Source organism: Symphalangus syndactylus, chromosome 3 (genome assembly GCF_028878055.3).
Source record: "Symphalangus syndactylus isolate Jambi chromosome 3, NHGRI_mSymSyn1-v2.1_pri, whole genome shotgun sequence".
Classification (NCBI taxonomy): Eukaryota; Metazoa; Chordata; class Mammalia; order Primates; family Hylobatidae; genus Symphalangus; species Symphalangus syndactylus.
In genome coordinates, this window is record NC_072425.2 from 142727243 (window position 1) to 142746009 (window position 18767).

The 18767-nt window shown below is 39.7% G+C and overlaps 2 protein-coding genes across 2 annotated transcripts; one reads left to right on the forward strand and one right to left on the reverse strand.

The window, feature by feature from the left end:
* Positions 1-564: 564 nt before the first annotated feature.
* On the reverse strand, positions 565-4364 carry PATE2 (prostate and testis expressed 2). Its single transcript, XM_055270022.1, has 4 exons — positions 4313-4364; positions 4143-4166; positions 3462-3590; positions 565-3106 (listed from the first exon to the last, which is right to left on the reverse strand). The coding sequence occupies exons 1-4, from the start codon at positions 4362-4364 to the stop codon at positions 2970-2972; spliced, it is 342 nt and encodes a 113-aa protein (XP_055125997.1). The 3' UTR covers positions 565-2969.
* A 9629-nt stretch (positions 4365-13993) lies between these two features.
* On the forward strand, positions 13994-18526 carry PATE3 (prostate and testis expressed 3). Its single transcript, XM_055270023.2, has 3 exons — positions 13994-14067; positions 15253-15375; positions 16344-18526. The coding sequence occupies exons 1-3, from the start codon at positions 14019-14021 to the stop codon at positions 16466-16468; spliced, it is 297 nt and encodes a 98-aa protein (XP_055125998.1). The 5' UTR covers positions 13994-14018; the 3' UTR covers positions 16469-18526.
* The last annotated feature ends 241 nt before the right edge of the window (positions 18527-18767 follow it).

Sequence of the window (18767 nt, forward strand, 5' to 3'; positions counted from 1 at the left end):
TGGTGTTCTGATAAGTGCCCCAGGTGACAAGAGTCTCCATGTAGGTGTTCTGACAAGAGCCCCAGGTGACATCACAACTTATACCACCATCAACTCCAAAGACACGCGAGTGGAGACACCTCCAGATGATTTCAGTTTCTAGCTCTTTCATCACTTTTAGTCTTGGAGTCTTTCCAGTTGAGGCCTTAGACATCACAGCACGCAGACAAACCCACTGTATACTTTCTTAATTCTTGACCCATGGCACTAGTGAACACAATAATTTGTTATGCAGCAGTAGTAACCAGAAAGCTTAATTGTGTGACATTTGACAAGTTACTTAACCAGTCTGTTCTTCAAGTTTCTCATCTACTGAACTGTCTTGAAATAATAGCTACTTTATAGGAAGTTGTTAAGGTTACATGAGATCATATATTAAAAATGCTTGGCATATGCCTAGCACATAACTACAAGTTCAAATAATGATAGTCACAATGTTATTAAAAAGCAAGCTTTTCTTTATTACGTTTATATTTGTAATACATGTGAAATTTATTTTGGTTTAATGGGTAAGTTTGTGTGAGTTATTTACCAGTCAATTACAAAGTAACAGATTGTTAGCCAAAGTATTGTCCTTTAAAAAGATATTTGAAGAAAAAATTCTCTGTAAAATTATGTATATATATATGAAAGAAGAGCATGTGCATATGAGAGGATAAATTCTTGTTGTTTTATCATGTGGGTAAAGAAATTTTCACCTAGCTTTTGCTATGTTCATTTGCTCAGGTTGGAAAATGGAACTGGGAAGAATACCCCAAGATAGGGTAAGGCAAAAGAAAATATTCTCCAAGGTAGAGAAATTTTATCTAGTCTGTAAGGAAGGCTAAGAAGAAAGATTATCCTGACTCAGGAAGAGTTAGTTTAGACACTACACACACTATCACTTGGAAGTGCCAAAATGTAACTTTGTTTTCTAACCTGACCTTATCTTGTTTTAGAGCTCTGTTCACAGTGAGACAAAACACTTGAGTCTTGTCAGCTTAAAACTTAGAGAATAAGGGAATGAAGGGAAGTTAGGGGGGAAATACTAACAAAAACGTGGTCTCAGCTGAAGACTAGCTTTAGTTGGATCCCATGGAAAAGCTCTGGAGTACAAATTGCACCACAGACTTAGTTCTACCTTAATACAAGGGACCAGTCATTCATTAGCTGAGGCCCATATGCAGGTTGGGAGTTTAGCATCTGGGCTAGGCTGCTTCTATTAATATTTAGTAGAGAGCAAATCTCCAAAGAAGTAAATAACTGTGAGTTGTCATAAGCCAACACTTGATGCAGCTGGGTGCACTTATCAGCAAAGGGGATTTTGGAAGCTACCAAATTCAAATCCAAATCATCCACTACATAAAGACAAATTCAATGCTATAATGCTGAAAATGCCAGTGTGTGCTCTTGAAACATAAAGATTTTATAATTAAAACTCTCTGCATGCTCAACAAAACCAAACTTTGGCTTTGTTAAACATCGATTCAAACATATTTTTAAAGTCTATTTTGAAAACCAAAGCTAAACAATATTTTCTTTTCTTTTTCTAGACTGACTTCTACCATCCCATGATTCAATGGGGAGAGAGCTCTTACACAACTAGAGCCCATAACTCAAACTTAAAATATTCATATTATGTTGGCTTTTCTAGTTTGCTTGTCTACCTTGAAAGAACTGTCTTCATGTATTTTTCGTCCTGACTCTGCAAAATCCAAATTGAGAATTCCTCAGAAAGGATTATATTCTCAGACATAGACAAAGATAGGGTATACCAGACTACTCAAATAGAAGGTTGGTTGGTTCATTGTAAGAATTTTATGTGGCATAATATAAGAGAAAGAAGCTCATGGAAGACCAGGACCAAGAACTGCAGTCAGCCTCATAAGGACAGAAACACCACGGTTAGTGTGTATCCAAGGAAAACGTGCCACCTTGGCCACAGGTGTGCTCCAACATCAATGCTACCCAGTTTCTCTTCCTATCTGTTTCTCTGTGTCTTCCTGCTTCTCTTCCCACCACTGTTACCCGTATATGCTACCTTTCTCACACTTTCTGCATACTCATAACTTCCTCTTACACAGGCCATTCTGTTACTTGAACACTACCTCATGGTATCTATTTACATCCTATTATCTTCAGCTACCATGCCACCTGCCACATTATCAGCATTTTGTTTTCTCAGTCCCATGAGAAGAACCTGACTAGCCATCCTTAAAGAAACACTCTGTTCCCAATCCAATCACCTAGTTCAACCATGTGCCCAAGGCTGCCTGGCCAGCCAGGGCAATGATAATTCAAGCCAATTCCACCCACAGCAAGTTATTTCTCAGATCTTAGTTTTTACCAATTGAAATGCCCCCTGAAATTTTCTTTGATGCTCATCCCTATGTCTGTTCAGTTCTTTTTCTGCCCTGAGGTTCCCCCAAGAGCTCTATCAGAGAAAGACTTGGCCCATGCTGCCAACACACTGGGAAGCTGGGGTTAGCCCTCTCCAGAACCCATGGGCAGAAAAGGACAGTGCCAGAAAGTGTCAGGGCTAATCCAAAGAGAATTCCAACGGAGAGGAGTGTGTGTATAGATGAGGATAGAGGATAGTCACAGAATTCTCAGTACAAATTGGAGATTATTATGGCCCGAGTGTTCACATTTTCATACAGGAGATAATAAATGACCAAATCTGAGCTTATTCATGGCAGTATCACGTAAGGAGAGCAAAACCCCTCCCACCTGTGAGCGACAGGGATGTGCAAAGAGTGAGTCTAGTGCTCCATCATCAATAGGCTCTGCTGTCCGCACTGCGTCTCCTTATGCCTGCTTGTGTTTTCACTATGAGCTGGCTTTCTCACTCTCTACCATTGCATAGAAGAGGAGAGCAAAATTCAGGTTCAGGGAAGAGAAAAAGAGGGTAGTGGTTGAAAAAGAACCCAAAATCCAGGAGAGACATAGAACTAAACTCCCTCAGGGAGGTTGCAGTAGTTACTATGATCACAACAGATGAGCTCTACCCTCTTCGTGAACCCCAAGAAGTTGATGTCCTCACAGTTGGTCATACACGACAGTTTTGAATAATGATACATGCTCTGCCCTGAGGAGGTAAAAGAGAGGAAATATGATCATAATGACCTCATTTCCTTTTACTGCATTCCTAGGAGTAATCTGTTTCTGTGTCCTCACTAACCTTTCTCTAGGCCCAAATGAGTTCCAAAGCTGAGTCTGTTAGTTGCTGACCCAGAGAGTAGATTTTATTCCCTGCCAGGTAAGGGACGTCAGCCTCTTTTTCACCCAATATGGTCTTAGGGAAAAGTTTGTCTTTGCCATCCCCTCATGACCACCCCATACTCACCCATCCCATTCACCCACTCACTCTGAGGGCAAAAGAACACCACTGTTTCTCAGGGATCATGGTAGTGATTTTCCAGTCACTCTATACTCCACATTACCTTTCTTTGTAAGGATGTAAATGTTCTCAACTGCACAGGACTGTTTATGCTTCAGGGAGCAGGATGTCATGACACCATAGCATAACCCGAGATGATATTTTTTACATTTATAACACATTATTTCAGTCGCTGCCAGATACAAAAAGAGGTGCTTAGAGGATGCAGTCTTGAGAATATTCTCTAGGGCTGGGGGCTCCACTACAGGACCTTACTCTTGCCTAGTGGTTCCTAACATTTTTTGGACCATGGACTCTTGGTAATCTTGAGAAAGATAGGGATAATCATGCTGCAGTCCTCCACATGCACACATTAATAAATTTGTACACATTTTCTCCAATTAAAAAATCTTGTGAAAGATAACCTGTACAAACATAAATCAAACACTGTATATGATTTCAGGAGGTCGGGGTTCCCATGAAATTTATCCATGGACCTCCAGTAATGAACCGCTTATCTAGCCTGATGATTTTGCCGAGTAATGGGTAAAAGAAAGTAAAGCAGATCTTAGCCTCCTTACTCTAAGAAACGGACAAAACAGGTCTGGCAGGAGGCGAAACCCCTATGATTCTATAATAAGAATGGATTACAGGGCTCTCTGAAGATGAAGGGAAGGTTTGCTCCTAAACATGTCACAAATCGCCTTCAGAGAAGGCGTGGACTTCAGAGAAGCCATGATTGTACCTTTTATAGGGTCATGAAGTTCACCTGTGAAAAGAAGAAAAACCTTCCATGTTACAATCTCACATACATCTGCCACTGCCCCAAGAGCAAATTTTGAAAACTTTCTCTTCCCCCAGCATCTGTCCATCTCTTAAGCAACCACCAATTTTCCCTCTGTCTCCAGGGCTTACCCCAATATGGGCAGAGCAGAAAGACTGTGCCCAGCAGAAAGAGAACAAGCATCCTGGAGCTTCTGTCGGGTGCAGCTTCCTGTGGAAGGAGCAAGTTGTTCTCTCGTGATCTGTCCTTGGGCTAGTCATCTAAATTATATAATCATAAAATTTCAGGGACAGACAGTATGACAATATTCCCAGGGCCAAACCACCATATCTGATTGCTGCACAGCATTCTAAAGAGGGTACTCACTTTGATTTTGTGCAAATCCTCTAATAAAAATGAAATGGTAATGTTCCTGATTCACCAGACCTGCTCCTATTTCAATATTGCAGAGTTTTAAAAAGTATTTTCAACTTTCATTCTAGATTCAGGGGGTACATGTGCAGGGTTGTTACAGGGGTATATGGCTTGATGCTGAGGTTTGGGGTACGAATGATCCCGTCACCCAGGTAGTGAACATAGCACCCAACAGTTATTCAGTCCTGCCCAGTCTCTCCTCACAATGTTGCAGGATTTAATACATCTGGGAGGTATTCTTTACATCTTCTTGTGTTTCATCCTCATTGAGCAATCTAACAGCAAGTCTTATCCATTCTACCTACTAACTTCTCACATGGGTTTATTATTCTCTGTCGCCACTGCCACTACCATAATCCAGTCTATTATCATGTCTTGCCTGGACCAAGCCATGGCCTTATTTCTGGCCTCCATGCTTCTCCCCTGCCCCTTCATAATCATTTCTTCATAAAGCAGTCAGAGAACAAGTCACAGATGCCATACCCCTGCTGAAAACACTCTGACAACTTTTTATTACCTTTGAAAGAAAATCCAGAGTTTTTATCATAGCCGGCAACGGCTTCATCATTACGAGCAATGGCCTCCTCTCCAATCTCCTTTCTCTCCACATTTCCCTTGCTCACTCAGATCTTTGCTCAAATGTCACTCCCTCAGACAGAGCAGCATTTTCTGCTTAATCTCTAGAAAATGACAGCCTTCATTTCCTACCCTTTTCCCTGTTTTATGTTTCATAGCAATTCTAATAAGCTGATCTTACATTCCAATTGGCTCACTTTTTTACTCCTCCACTAGAACAAAGCAAGGGGTTTCTTTGATTTATCATGGCACACTTGGCATCTAGAGGCTGGGAACAAAGGAAATGCCCAACAAATATTTGTGGGAGGAATTAATAATGTTCTTCCCATATCCCGCCTTGCATCCCTCCAGTCCATTCTCCACAGAGCATCCAGCTTTATCAGATTGGTTTTTTGAACTATAATAAAGATGGGAAATGAGACTTTCTACATTCCAGCAAGAGTCCCAAGATAGTAGGTAGCAAGTGTTTCACATTTCAAAGTGAAATGCTATGCTACTTAGGCAGATTTACAAAGAAAATCAATGAAACCGTGTTTAATATCCTGGACTTGCTGCCCACCTGGAGGGTATAAATAAACAGTGAAGTGCCAGAAAATAAAATGGAAGGAGTTTCTATAGTCTAGGGTGAGGGTTACTTTTCTATATATGGCTCAAAACACAGAACCATAAAAAAGATATGTTTACCTATATTTTTAAAAAATCTTCTACATAGATGGAAAACCAGTCATTAATCCATAAGCAAAGACCAAATAACAAAAAAACCATTAAAAATATTTGCAACTCATATCTCAGACTAAGGGCTAATCTCCCCATTATACAAAGATATTCCAGAAATTGATTTTTAAAAGATTAACAATTCAAAGGGGAGGGACACAGTCAATAATAATGTCACAGTTCACAGAAAAAAGAAACAGAAATTCTTCTTAAACACATGAAATATGGTGAACCTTGCTCCTAATTTTAGGATATTAGTTTTGCTTAACAGATTGGCAATAATCAGAATTTGGTAACACAACTGTGTTGGCAAGATTGGAGTAAAACAAGCACTGTCATATATTGCTGATGGGGCTGTAACTTATCAGTAAGGAATAAAATTAGACAATAGCCTTTCAATTTTATATCTTTCCTGCTTTCTCCTGTGGGCATTTAGTGCTATAAATTTCCCTCTACACACTGCTTTGAATGTGTCCCAGAGATTCTGGTATGTTGTGTCTTTGTTCTCATTCATTTCAAAGAACATCTTTATTTCTGCCTTCATTTCGTTATGTACCCAGTAGTCATTCAGGAGCAGGTTGTTCAGTTTCCATGTAGTTGAGTGGTTTTGAGTGAGTTTCTTAATCCTGAGTTCTAGTTTGATTGCACTGTGGTCTGAGAGACAGTTTGTTATAATTTCTGTTCTTTTACATTTGCTAAGGAGTGCTTTACTTCCAACTATGTGGTCAATTTTGGAATAAGTGTGATGTGGTGCTGAGAAGAATGTATATTCTGTTGATTTAGGGTGGAGAGTTCTTTAGATGTCTATTAGATGTGCTTGGTGCAGAGCTGAGTTCAAGTCCTGGATATCCTTGTTAACTTTCTGTCTCATTGTTCTGTCTAATGTTGACAGTGGGGTGTTAAAGTCTCCCATTATTGTTGTATGGGAGTCTAACTCTCTTTGTACGTCTCTAAGGACTTGCTTTATGAATCTGGGTGCTCCTGTATTGGGTGCATATATATTTAGGATAGTTATCTCTTCTTGTTGAATTGATCCCTTTACCATTATGTAATGGCCTTCTTTGTCTCTTGATCTTTGTTGGTTTAAAGTCTGTTTTATCAGAGACTAGAATTGCAACCCCTGCCTTTTTTTTTTTTCCTTTTTCTTGGTAGATCTTTCTCCATCCTTTTATTTTGAGCCTGTATGTGCCTCTGCTCGTGAGATGGGTCTCCTGAATACAGCACACTGATGCGTCTTGACTCTTTATCCAATTTGCCAGTCTGTGTCTTTTAATTGGAGCATTTAGCCCATTTACATTTAGGGTTAATATTGTATGTGTACATCACAATTGAAAGAACTAGAAAAGCAAGAGCAAACGCATTCAAAAGCTAGCAGAAGGCAAGAAATAACTAAGATCAGAGCAGAACTGAAGGAGATAGAGACATAAAAAACCCTTTAGAAAATCAATGAATCCAGGAGCTGGTTTTTTGAAAAGATCAACAAAATTCATAGACCACTAGCAAGACTAATAAAGAAGAAAAGAGGGAAGAATCAAATAGACGCAATAAAAAATGATAAAGGGGATATCACCACCAATCCCACAGAAATACAAACTACCATCAGAGAATACTATAAACACCTCTACACAAATAAACTAGAAAACCTAAAAGAAATGGATAAATTATTGGACACATACACCCTCCCAAGACTAAACCATGAAGAAATTGAATCCCTGAATAGACCAATAACAGGCTCTGAAATTGAGGCAATAACTAATAGCCTACCAACCAAAAAAAGTCCAGGACCAGATGGATTCACAGCTGAATTCTACCAGAGGTACAAAGAGGAGCTGGTGCCATTCCTTCTGAAACTATTCCAATCAATAGAAAAAGAGGGAATACTCCCTAACTCATTTTATGAGGCCAGCATCATCCTGATACCAAAGCCTGGCAGAGACACAACAAAAAAAAAGAGAATTTTAGAACACTATCCCTGATGAACATCAATGCAAAAATCCTCAATAAAATACTGGCAAACCGAATCCAGCAGCACATCAAAAAGCTTATCCACCACTATCAAGTTGGCTTCATCCCTGGGATGCAAGGCTGGTTCAACATACGCAAATCAATAAATGTAATCCAGCATATAAACAGCACCAAAGACAAAAAACACATGATTATCTCAATAGATGCAGAAAAGGCCTTTGACAAAATTCAACAGCCCTTCATGCTAAGAACTCTCAGTCAACTAGGTATTGATGGGATGTATCTCAAAATAATAAGAGCTATTTATGACAAACTCACAGCCGATATCATACTGAATGGGCAAAAACTGGAAGCATTCCCTTTGAAAACTGGCACAAGACAGGGATGCCTTCTCTCACCACTCCTATTCAACATAGTGTTGGAAGTTCTGGCCAGGGCAATCAGGCAGGAGAAAGAAATAAAGGGTATTCAATTAGGAAAAGAGGAAGTCAAATTGCCCCTGTTTGCAGATGACATGATTGTATATTTAGAAAACCCAATCGTCTCAGCCCAAAATCTCTTTAAGCTGATAAGCGAATTTGGCAAAGTCTCAGGATACAAAATCAACGTGCAAAAATCACAAGCATTCCTATACACCAATAACAGACAAACAGAGAGCCAAATCATGAGTGAACTCCCATTCACAGCTGCTTCAAAGAGAATAAAATACCTAGGAATCCAACTTACAAGGGATGTGAAGGACCTCTTCAAGGAGAACTACAAACCACTGCTCAATGAAATAAAAGAGGACACAAACAAACGGAAGAACATTCCATGCTCATGGATAGGAAGAATCAATATCATGAAAATGGCCATACTGCCCAAGGTAATTTATAGATTTGACGCCATCCCCATCAAGCTACCAATGACTTTCTTCATAGAATTGGAAAAAACTACTTTAAAGTTCATATGGAAACAAAAAAGAGCCCTCATTGCCAAGACAATCCTAAGCCAAAAGAACAAAGCTGGAGGCATCACACTACCTGACTTCAAACTATATTACAAGGCTACAGTAACCAAAACAGCATGGTGCTGGTACCAAAACAGAGATATAAACCAATGGAAAAAAACAGAGCCCTCAGAAATAATACCACACATCTACAACCATCTGATCTTTGACAAACGTGACAAAAACAAGAAATGGGGAAAGGATTCCCTATTTAATAAATGCTGCTGGGAAAACTGGCTAGCCATATGTAGAAAGCTGAAACTGGATCCCTTCCTTACAGCTTATACAAAAATTAATTCAAGATGGATTAAAGACTTAAATGTTAGACCTAAAACCATAAAAGCCCTAGAAGAAAACCCAGGCAATACCATTCAGGACATAGGCATGGGCAAGGACTTCAAGACTGAAACACCAAAAGCAATGGCAACAAAAGCCAAAATTTATAGTCCTTTGGGTATATACCCAGTTTGGGAATTGAACAATGAGAACTCATGGACACAGGAAGGGGAACATCACACTCCGGGGACTGTTGTGGGGTGGGGGGAGGGGGGAGGGACAGCATTACAAGATATACCTAATGCTAAATAACAAGTTAATGGGTGCGGCAAACCAACATGGCACATGGATACATATGTAACAAACCTGCACATTGTGCACATGTACCCTAAAACCTAAAGTATAATAATAAAATAAAATAAAATAAAAAGCCAAAATTGACAAATGGGATCTAATTAAACTAAAGAGCTTCTGCACAGCAAAAGAAACTATCATCAGAGTGAACAGGCAACCTACAGAATGGGAGAAAATTTTTGCAATCTACTCATCTGACGAAGAATCTACAAAGAACTCAAGCAAATTTACAAGAAAAAAACAAACAATCCTATCAAAAAGTGGGTGAAGGATATGAACAGAGACTTCTCAAAAGAAGATATTTATGCAGCCAATAGACACATGAAAAAATGCTCATCATCACTGGTCATCAGAGAAATGCAAGTCAAAACCACAATGAGATACCATCTCATACCAGTTAGAATGGCGATCATTAAAAAGTCAGGAAACAACAGGTGCTGGAGAGGATGTGGAGAAATAGGAACACTTTTACACTGTTGGTAGGACTGTAAACTAGTTCAACCATTGTGGAAGACAGTGTGGAGATACCTCAAGGATCTATAACTAGAAATACCATTTGACCCAGCCATCCCATTACTGGGTATATACCCAAAGGATTATAAATCATGCTGCTATAAAGACACATGCATACGTATGTTTATTGGGGCACTATTCACAATAGCAAAGACTTGGAACCAACCCAAATGTCCATCAATGATAGACTGGATTAAGAAAATGTGGCACATATACACCATGGAATACTATGTAGACATAAAAAAGGATGAGTTCATGTCCTTTGTAGGGACATGGATGAAGCTGGAAACCATCATTCTCAGCAAACTATCGCAAGGACAGAAAACCAAACACTGTATGTTCTCACTCATAGGTGGGAATTGAACAATGAGAACACTTGGACACAGGGTGGGGAACATCACACACCAGGGCCTGTTGTGGGGTGGGGGGAGGGGGGAGGGATAGCATTAGGAGATATACCTAATGTAAATGACAAGTTAATGGGTGCAGCACACCAACATGTATACATGGCACATGTATACATATGTAACAAACCTGCACATTGTGCACATGTATCCTAGAACTTAAAAGTATAATTTAAAAAATCAACTATTCTATTGGAGAAGGAAAGTGAATAATAAATTGTCCCTTTGTTGCAGTCCACAAACCATTTCTCACATAGATTACTAGAATTTGCTGATCACGTGGAGCATCTTTCATTTAGCAAGCTGGCAAAATGTATGAGAAGCCACAAGAAAAGGGTTTTGTAAAACAGCAAGACTGCATTTCGAAATGTGCCATTTCTTTTTCAAATCGAGCTTTCTTATCAGGAAAATAACCCACATCCTGAGATGCATTTCTAGCACATGCAGAAATAAGATGCTCTTTCATTTTATCTGGCCTCACACTTCCACTCACAAGAATGTTTTCACAGAAATAAAACCAGGATGACCTTTGTGTCTTAACAAGTTCAAAGATGCAAATGGAATCATTTAATTCCTAATCTTTCACTTATTTCTGTTGGTAACAAAGTCTCAGGCACTGCTAATACTCATAGTTTGTTGACAATATTCAGTAGAAAAAGAAATTATTCACATCAATTAGAAGTTAATAAAAAATAAAAATATACATTTATTTATCAGAGTTCATGGACTCCATGAAACTAAGAGGACACTAGACCCATATTGGTAAACCTTGCTCAGGAATGGAAGTAAGGAGCTAACAAAAATCTGATACTCGCATGTATAAAATCAGTCCATAAATGTTCTGAAAGAGCTTTTTGCAACTTTTTATTATTCATTGTGATTTTTCATCTGAAGCGTCATATTAACAGCAGTATGGTGAATGAAACGTGAATTTTAGTGACACTGACCTAGGCTTGAACCCCAGCTTTGCTCCTTGATATACACTTCACCACCATGTTGTCACAGGGCTCCACGAGACAATGTACATAGAAGGGCCCAGCCTTGTGCATGGCACGTAGTAAGCATTCAATACATGTTGGTTTTGTTTCTTTTTCCTTCACCTCTCTCTCCACCAGCAATTGGAGGTAGGAAGGGCTGGATATATACTCTAGGTGTTTTTCCTGGGCCCTGCAAGTAGGCACTCCTCCACCAGATATTTTTAAAGGTCCATTATCTCCTGCTCTGTTCCTCATATACACTCTGAAAAACTAATGCTGCCCCTGGGAACCCAGGAACAAAGCAGCCTGATCCCTGACTCTATGCCAAAGTCCATTCCCCTAAAATAAAAGGCAGCACTTAGAAAGGCAAGTTCATGGGACTGCTCATCTGTGCTATCACCAAGATCTCAGTCACCCACCCTGGAGCCAAGAAAGACCATGAACATGAAGACACGATGTTCTGGTTCCTCCTCCTCAGAGCAGAACAAATAGCATCTATTCAGAGTGGAGGGCTTTCTAGGAATGGGGGCACATCAATTTGGGTGCTGTGGCCAATGACAGTGGCATCACAGATAGTGGTATCATGTGCCAAGCAGAGTGCTAGGAACTTCACAATAACAGAATCTGCTACCAATTTTTCATGACGTATGTCACGTAACCACAGAATGTTAAAGTTCTAAAGGGCCCTTAAAATGATTAAAATCTGATATTACAGATAAATGATTTGCTAAAGACACAATGAGTTATCTAGTGATCAGGCACAGGTCTCCAGACTCTCAGGAATATGCTATTTCCATTATGCCACACTACCTCTATTAATAGTTTCTAACACCTTCTTCTCTCCTACCCCATGATAAACGAAGAAATAAATTGTTTTCAAGAGAAAATGTGATGGATGAGGTACTGTGGGAGGCTGAGAAGTAGGTCAGAGGACTCCAACATTTGGGTAGAGTTGCAAAATTCTACAATCTTAACTGGAAATAATCAGTACAATGGAGATTCAAAACACAATTGGCCTTTCAGAAAGCATCTGCCAAGGAGAACCTTGAAGGAAGAAGAAAAAACTGCAAATCCACTGCAGTTTAACCTAGAATGTCTGCTTCTTTTGCTCTGATTCTAGTGCTGTTCCCTCTCTATTTTCTTATGTTTTCTTTTTATTTTTATAGATTCAGGGAGTGCATACACAGGCTTATTATATGGACTGATCATGAAATGGTGAAGTTTGGGCATCTAGTGCACCCATCACCTGAAGAGTGAACATTATACCCAGCAGGTAATTTTTAAATAGAGGATAAAGCAGAGAAAACAAGTGACAAATGAAATACCCTAATAACTTGGTAAGCCCAGGCTCCAAAGGCTCAGAAGTTTGTCTTCTTAATAAGCCTGGGAATGTTCTGAAAAATGCTATCCAGTGTTCAACACCCTCTTCTAAAATATGGCAGAGTAGAAAACTAGATCCAAAGGCCTCACAACCTTACTCTCCATTCTGGAATCTATTCTTTCAAAGGAACCAGTTCCCTCATGTGTAAGTCTCTAAGACTTCTTGCTCTCTTCTTGGGCAAAGGTGGGCTCCATATTGTTTGTTCATAGAGAAGAAACATTGTAAATTTTGTGACACTTAACATAAGATCATATTTTACCCAATCTTCATCTGATGTCTAAAAAATGTCAGACTCAATATATTTCAATGATCACATCATTCCTACAACTAAAGAACATGTTGTTAAATCAGTTTAGTATGGAATACTTCTAGTATCTCTAACCAAGTGCCATCAACCATTGGGCTGGTTGTTTAGGAGACTTAGAATTCCAGGAGTGGTCATGGTTTTCCAGTACTTTACACATAGTGAATCTTAACTGAGTTAGCTTTCATAAAGATAGACATCTAAATCATGAACAAAAAACTAGCCAGATTCAAAATATAAATTTGCTAAAGATCAAGTCATGGAATAATTCTAGAGAAGATTTAATGGCTCCACAAAATAAACAGTTCCTGGCCTTGAAGGACAGATTTCTTGTAAGTAAAAGAGTTCTCGACTGAGAATCAAACGTTCTAGGTGGAAAGTCAAGCTTGGTCACAGACTATATATCTTTTCCTCTCTCACTCTCTGGTTTCTTACCCATAATGTGAGGAACCAGGTGAGCTTGTCTGCCTTATTCATTGCTTGGTCTTACTCATGTAACTGTATTGCATATACAATTTCTCAACAAATATTTGTTGAATGTATGAATAAATCTCAGAGAGGCATTGAATCACGGTGGTGAAACATGTGGACTCTAGAATTAGGAAGTCATACTTTGAGTACCAGCACTATCAGTCACTGGATATGTGACCTTGGGTAAGCTTCTGGAACCTCAACAAGCCTCAGTTTCCTCCTCTTGAAATTGGGATAAGAATAATAATATCAAAAGTATATGTTTTTAAAAAGGTTAGCTCCATGCAAACCTCAACATTTATTAATTTTCTTTTTTCTCTGCCTTGAGGAGGACAGCCAATGAACTTGAGCTCCAAGAGGAAACCTTGTGTGACAGGCTCTCTCTAGGCATGAATAATCACAAGCCTCTGATGAAGAAGAAAGTTTTCTCTCTGGAGCCTAAAGACCTGTGCTTGCAGCCCCTAGCGTCTTTTTCCTGCACAAGAGATTTCTGGGTCAGGATGAACAAACACTTCTTGTTCCTTTTCCTCCTTTGCTGCCTCATTGTGGGTGAGTCCCGGACCTGAGGGGTACACTTGAGAGACAGGATCTAAGGAGCTCCAGGGAAACTACATGTGTAGCATGCATCCATGCAGGGCTGAGCTCTGGCCACTTTCATGAGCCAGGGGAAGCCAGCCTCCAGAATGCTCCTCTGCCTTCCCTACCAACTCTTCCATCCTTTTCAGCCTCCTGCAATTCTCCTCCAGGTGGGCAGGCCTCTGTCTTGCCCTTTTAACCCATTTTCTCCCTCTGTCCCTACCATTCCCCATAATCCCAAGCCCTGGCAAGATTTTCCTTAGGACATCCTTTTTATTTATAAACCTATATCCCATTTGTTGAGGGAGCTGGTCAGTCTATAATGAATAATTTTCAGTTTATTTTAGGACTGAACAATGGCTTTTGATACCCTTTTCAGAGACTTTATATTATAACAAGTAATTTTATGAGAGAAAGTACTGAATGCTCTGGAATCAGACAGATTTTTTTCATGGTTTGTGGTCATGGTCTCAAACTCTCTGTACCTTTGGTTGCTCATTCAAGAAATGGGGACAACACTGCCTGCTTACAAGGCTTTTGTGAGGATTAAATCAGAGGCAACTTGAGAGAACACAGCCCAAATGGAATGCTCAATCATTGCTACTTTCCTTTCTCATTCAGGTGCACTAGGGAAATTTTTTTTAATTAAACCTGTATTTTGAATAGCTCACCCCACAGAACCTCATAAAAGTGTCACTTATGGTACTATTATTGATGATGCCTTTATGTAGATTCAGATTGAAGCTCAAAAGAACAGAATATATCACCTAACAACAGTAACAATAGCTTTCGTGAAATGTTTTAAAGCCCTCACCCTCCTTATCACACCCATATCTCTAGTAGGCCAGGATAGCATTCACAGCACCATTTTTAAGCTAGAGAAGTCAATGACATGGAGGCTAACTTTTTGCTTAAAGTTTTCCAGGTTAAAAGGGCTAAAGTTGGGATCAGAATCCTTTGGTGACATTTTCTTTTTATTACTCTGAAATGAGGGGTTGATAAGAGCTCTAACTGTTTACCACCTAAATACCCCAACCAGTAGCTCTTCATCTGCCTGCCCCCTCCACTATTCATTCCCCACGTCCATCTGAATATTTCCACCTCCATCCCATGTCCCTGCTTTTGCCTAGTCTCACACCATCTCTATGCTCTCTCCAGCAGTGACATCACTTCGGTGCATAACATGCCACCTTCGCACACGGACAGACCGCTGTAGAAGAGGCTTTGGTGTCTGTACTGCTCAGAAGGACGAGGCATGCATGCTCTTAAGGATCTACCAGCGTAAGTTAGAGGGTCAGGGAAGGTGTTGTAAGATTATTAGAATTCTTAGGATAGTGCTTCAGCAATTTCACATCTCAAGAGAGGAACCCATGCAGAATGCCCCTGAGCACAGGTGGTAGCACAGGTCCCTGTGCATACAGACAGAAGATAATTTGGGTCAATGAGACAGGAGGGAGAAGTTGGGGATTCTATATTTCCAAGAAAACTGACCAAACAGATTTTTTTTGGTAATTGACACATAACAATTGTTCATATTTATGAGTACATGTGATTTTTCATACAAGCCTTCAATGTGTAATGATCAAATCAGGGTAATTGGATATTCATCAACTCAAACATTTATCATTTCTTTGTATTGAGAACATTCCATATGTTCTCTTCTAGCTATTTTGAAATATACAACAAAGAAAATATGATATATACATACAATAGAATATTAATCAACCATAAAAATAAATGAAATTCTGTCCTTTGCAGAAACACAGGTGAGCCTGGAGCTCATTATATTAAATGAAATAAGCCAGGCATAGAAAGACAAATATCACATGTTCTCAATCATGTATAGGAGCTAAAGAATAAGTTAATGTCATGGAGGTAGAGACTAGAGTGGTGGTTACCAAAGGCTGAGAAGAGTGGTGGAAGGAGAGGATGAAGAGAGGATGGTTAATGACCAAACAGATTTTGACTTTGAAGACACTAAATCACTAGTTGCTAATCTTCTAGCAAGAGAGAAAAATGAAGCAGCTACATAGAGTTGAGGATTTTCAGGGACCTCAGGCAAACAAGCCCTGCAGCTGACCAGTGACCTCTGTATCTCCCTGCCTGGGTGCTTTTAGGGAGTATAAGCTGAGAAGCCATTCCTCAACCTACCCTGATTAAATTTTCACCAACAGAACTAGTGCTGGGTTTGGCTCACCTTGGAGAGCTTAAATCAAATGCTTATTTTCTGTGATTCTTTCCTATTTTAGGCAATACTCTCCAGATATCATACATGGTGTGTCAGAAATTCTGCAGAGACATGACATTTGATCTCAGGAATCGGACTTATGTTCATACATGCTGCAACTACAATTACTGTAACTTCGAACTCTAAGATATTTGCCCTCCTGAGGTCTCACTTTGGAATGTCCCCAATGTTGCTCATCCTTCACACTCTGCTGGCCCTTGCTTTCCTTCTGTGTCTGTCCTGACAATACCCCTGCCCTCTCGTTAACCTAAGAAGACTAAACTAGTGTCATCCTTTCTGGTGTCTTCAGCTTGGCTTCTCCCTCAGTCAGAGAATAGTGGTTCTGAACAATGAATTTCTTCTATTATTGGGATTATTGGCATTGCCATATTCCAAGAAACCTGCCCCAAGATTTCCTGTACAGTAAAATTTAAAGCAAGAACATTCTAGAATCTGAATTTGCTTAACTAGTTCAGGTATACTAGAAAGCCTTCAGCTAAAAATTCACAATATTTTTATCTAAAATTCCCATGTATCAGGAGAATGATTAAGCAGAAATAGCAATAAAATGGATTATGGATACTGAAGATTTTTCTCTACGGACACCAAGTTATTTCTACCAGCAGGCAGTGCCCACTTCAAACTCAACCATTGTGATTTTCTTGGCATTTACAAACTACATCCTTACACTGTTATTTGGAGATAGCAAATAAGGGACTTCCCGGCCTCTGTGACATTCACCAAGCTCTCACACAGCCACTACTACTCCTGTCGAGATGTACATTCAAGGTACATGAGAACTCTCCTTTCTTCCCCTTCCTTTCCTAAACCTTCTCTCTTCCTTTCCCCCTTTGCCATTCACCTTTACTATCACCTCCCACCTCCATTATCACCTCCCCATTGCCACACAAACTCTCCTTGTAGAGGCAGGAGGTCCTTTGAAGCTTTGCCCCATGTGTCAGATGTCACCTGAGGCATATAACCTAGGGTGGGCTGTCTTTCAGGATCCCTCAGCAAAGGGAAGCTAACATAGTCAAGATACCATCTCCCCTGTACAGCTTTCTTGAGACTTGGGGGCCTGGCTCAAAGAGATTTGTCTGTCGCTTGCTGCCCATCTTTAAGTAATAAACCGACTTCACATAACTTGTTTTGTGTCGGTGTGTTCTGTCTCACTGAACTCAGACAAATAGGTAACTAAAGCATGATGGACCTAAATAGTAGCCCAAGATATAGTGGGACTCCTGTTTCTGGTGATAGGCAGAGTGCTGATTCCTGTTATTCTCCAGGAAATGGGAGTCCTTGCTTGGGATTGGTAATTAGCATTGCACTTCTATATTCATGAAATAATTGTGACTGTTCTGGAACTTATTATAAATGAAATCACACAGAAACTATTCACTTAAACCTGGTTTCTTTTACTCACCATAATACTGTTTTAATTTTTAAATTTTTAATTTTTGTAGGTACATAGTTGGTGTACGTATTTATAGGGTACATGAGATATTCTGACAAAGGCATGCAAAGCACAATAATCACATCATGGAGAATGTCATTTATCCTTTGTGTTACAAACAATTTAATTATATTCTTTTTTTTTTTTCTTTGAGATGGGCGGAGTCTGTCTCTATCGCCAAGGCTGGAGTGCAGTGGCATGATCTGGGCTCACTGCAAGCTCCACCTCCCGGGTTCACACCATTCTTCTGCCTTAGCCTCCCCAGTAGCTGGGACTACAGGTGCCCGCCATCACGTCTGGCTAATTTTTCTATTTTCAGTAGAGACAGGGTTTCACCGTGTTAGCCAGGATGGTCTCGATCTCCTGACCTTGTGATCCGCCCGCCTCGTCCTCCCAAAGTGCTGGGATTACAGGCGTGAGCCACCGCACCCGGCCAATTATATTCTTTTAGTTATTTTTAAATGCACAATTAAGTTATTATTAACTATAGTTGCCTATTGTGCTATCAAATACTAAATATCATTCATTCTTTCTATTTTTTTTACCCAATAACCATCACGACCTCCCCTCCAGCCCCCCACTATCATTCCAAACCTCTAGTAACCATCCTTCTAATCTCTATGTTCATGATGAATTCAATTGTTTTGATTTTTAGATCCCACAAATAAGTGAGAACATGTGATGTTTGTCTTTCTGTGCCTGACTTATTTGACTTAACATAATGACCTCCAGTTCCATTCATTGTTGTCATTGTTGCAAATGAATGGATCTCACTTTTTTTATGGCTAAATAGTACTCGCTTGTGTATATGTACATTTTCTCTATCCATTTATCTATTGATGGAAACTTAGCTTGCTTCCAAATTTTGGCTATTGGGAAGAGTGCTGCAACAGAGTGCAGACATCTCTTCAATGTGCTGAGACACTTTACAGCCCTAGACCCTAAAAGGTCAAAAGGCCGTCTTATTCTCAATATACATTTTATTACCCAATC

What these genes read in the sequence shown, in the direction of transcription:
- PATE3 (XM_055270023.2), top strand. Translation starts at nt 14,019, where the DNA reads ATGAACAAACACTTCTTGTTCCTTTTCCTCCTTTGCTGCCTCATTGTG. An exon ending in CCTTTGCTGCCTCATTGTGG is followed by an intron (nt 14,068 to 15,252) that starts GTGAGTCCCGGA and finishes TGCTCTCTCCAG; the next exon opens with CAGTGACATCACTTCGGTGC. An exon ending in GCTCTTAAGGATCTACCAGC is followed by an intron (nt 15,376 to 16,343) that starts GTAAGTTAGAGG and finishes TTCCTATTTTAG; the next exon opens with GCAATACTCTCCAGATATCA.
- PATE2 (XM_055270022.1), bottom strand. Translation starts at nt 4,364, where the DNA reads ATGCTTGTTCTCTTTCTGCTGGGCACAGTCTTTCTGCTCTGCCCATAT. An exon ending in ACTTCATGACCCTATAAAAG is followed by an intron (nt 3,591 to 4,142) that starts GTACAATCATGG and finishes TGTATCTGGCAG; the next exon opens with CGACTGAAATAATGTGTTAT. An exon ending in TTACATCCTTACAAAGAAAG is followed by an intron (nt 3,107 to 3,461) that starts GTAATGTGGAGT and finishes TTACCTCCTCAG; the next exon opens with GGCAGAGCATGTATCATTAT.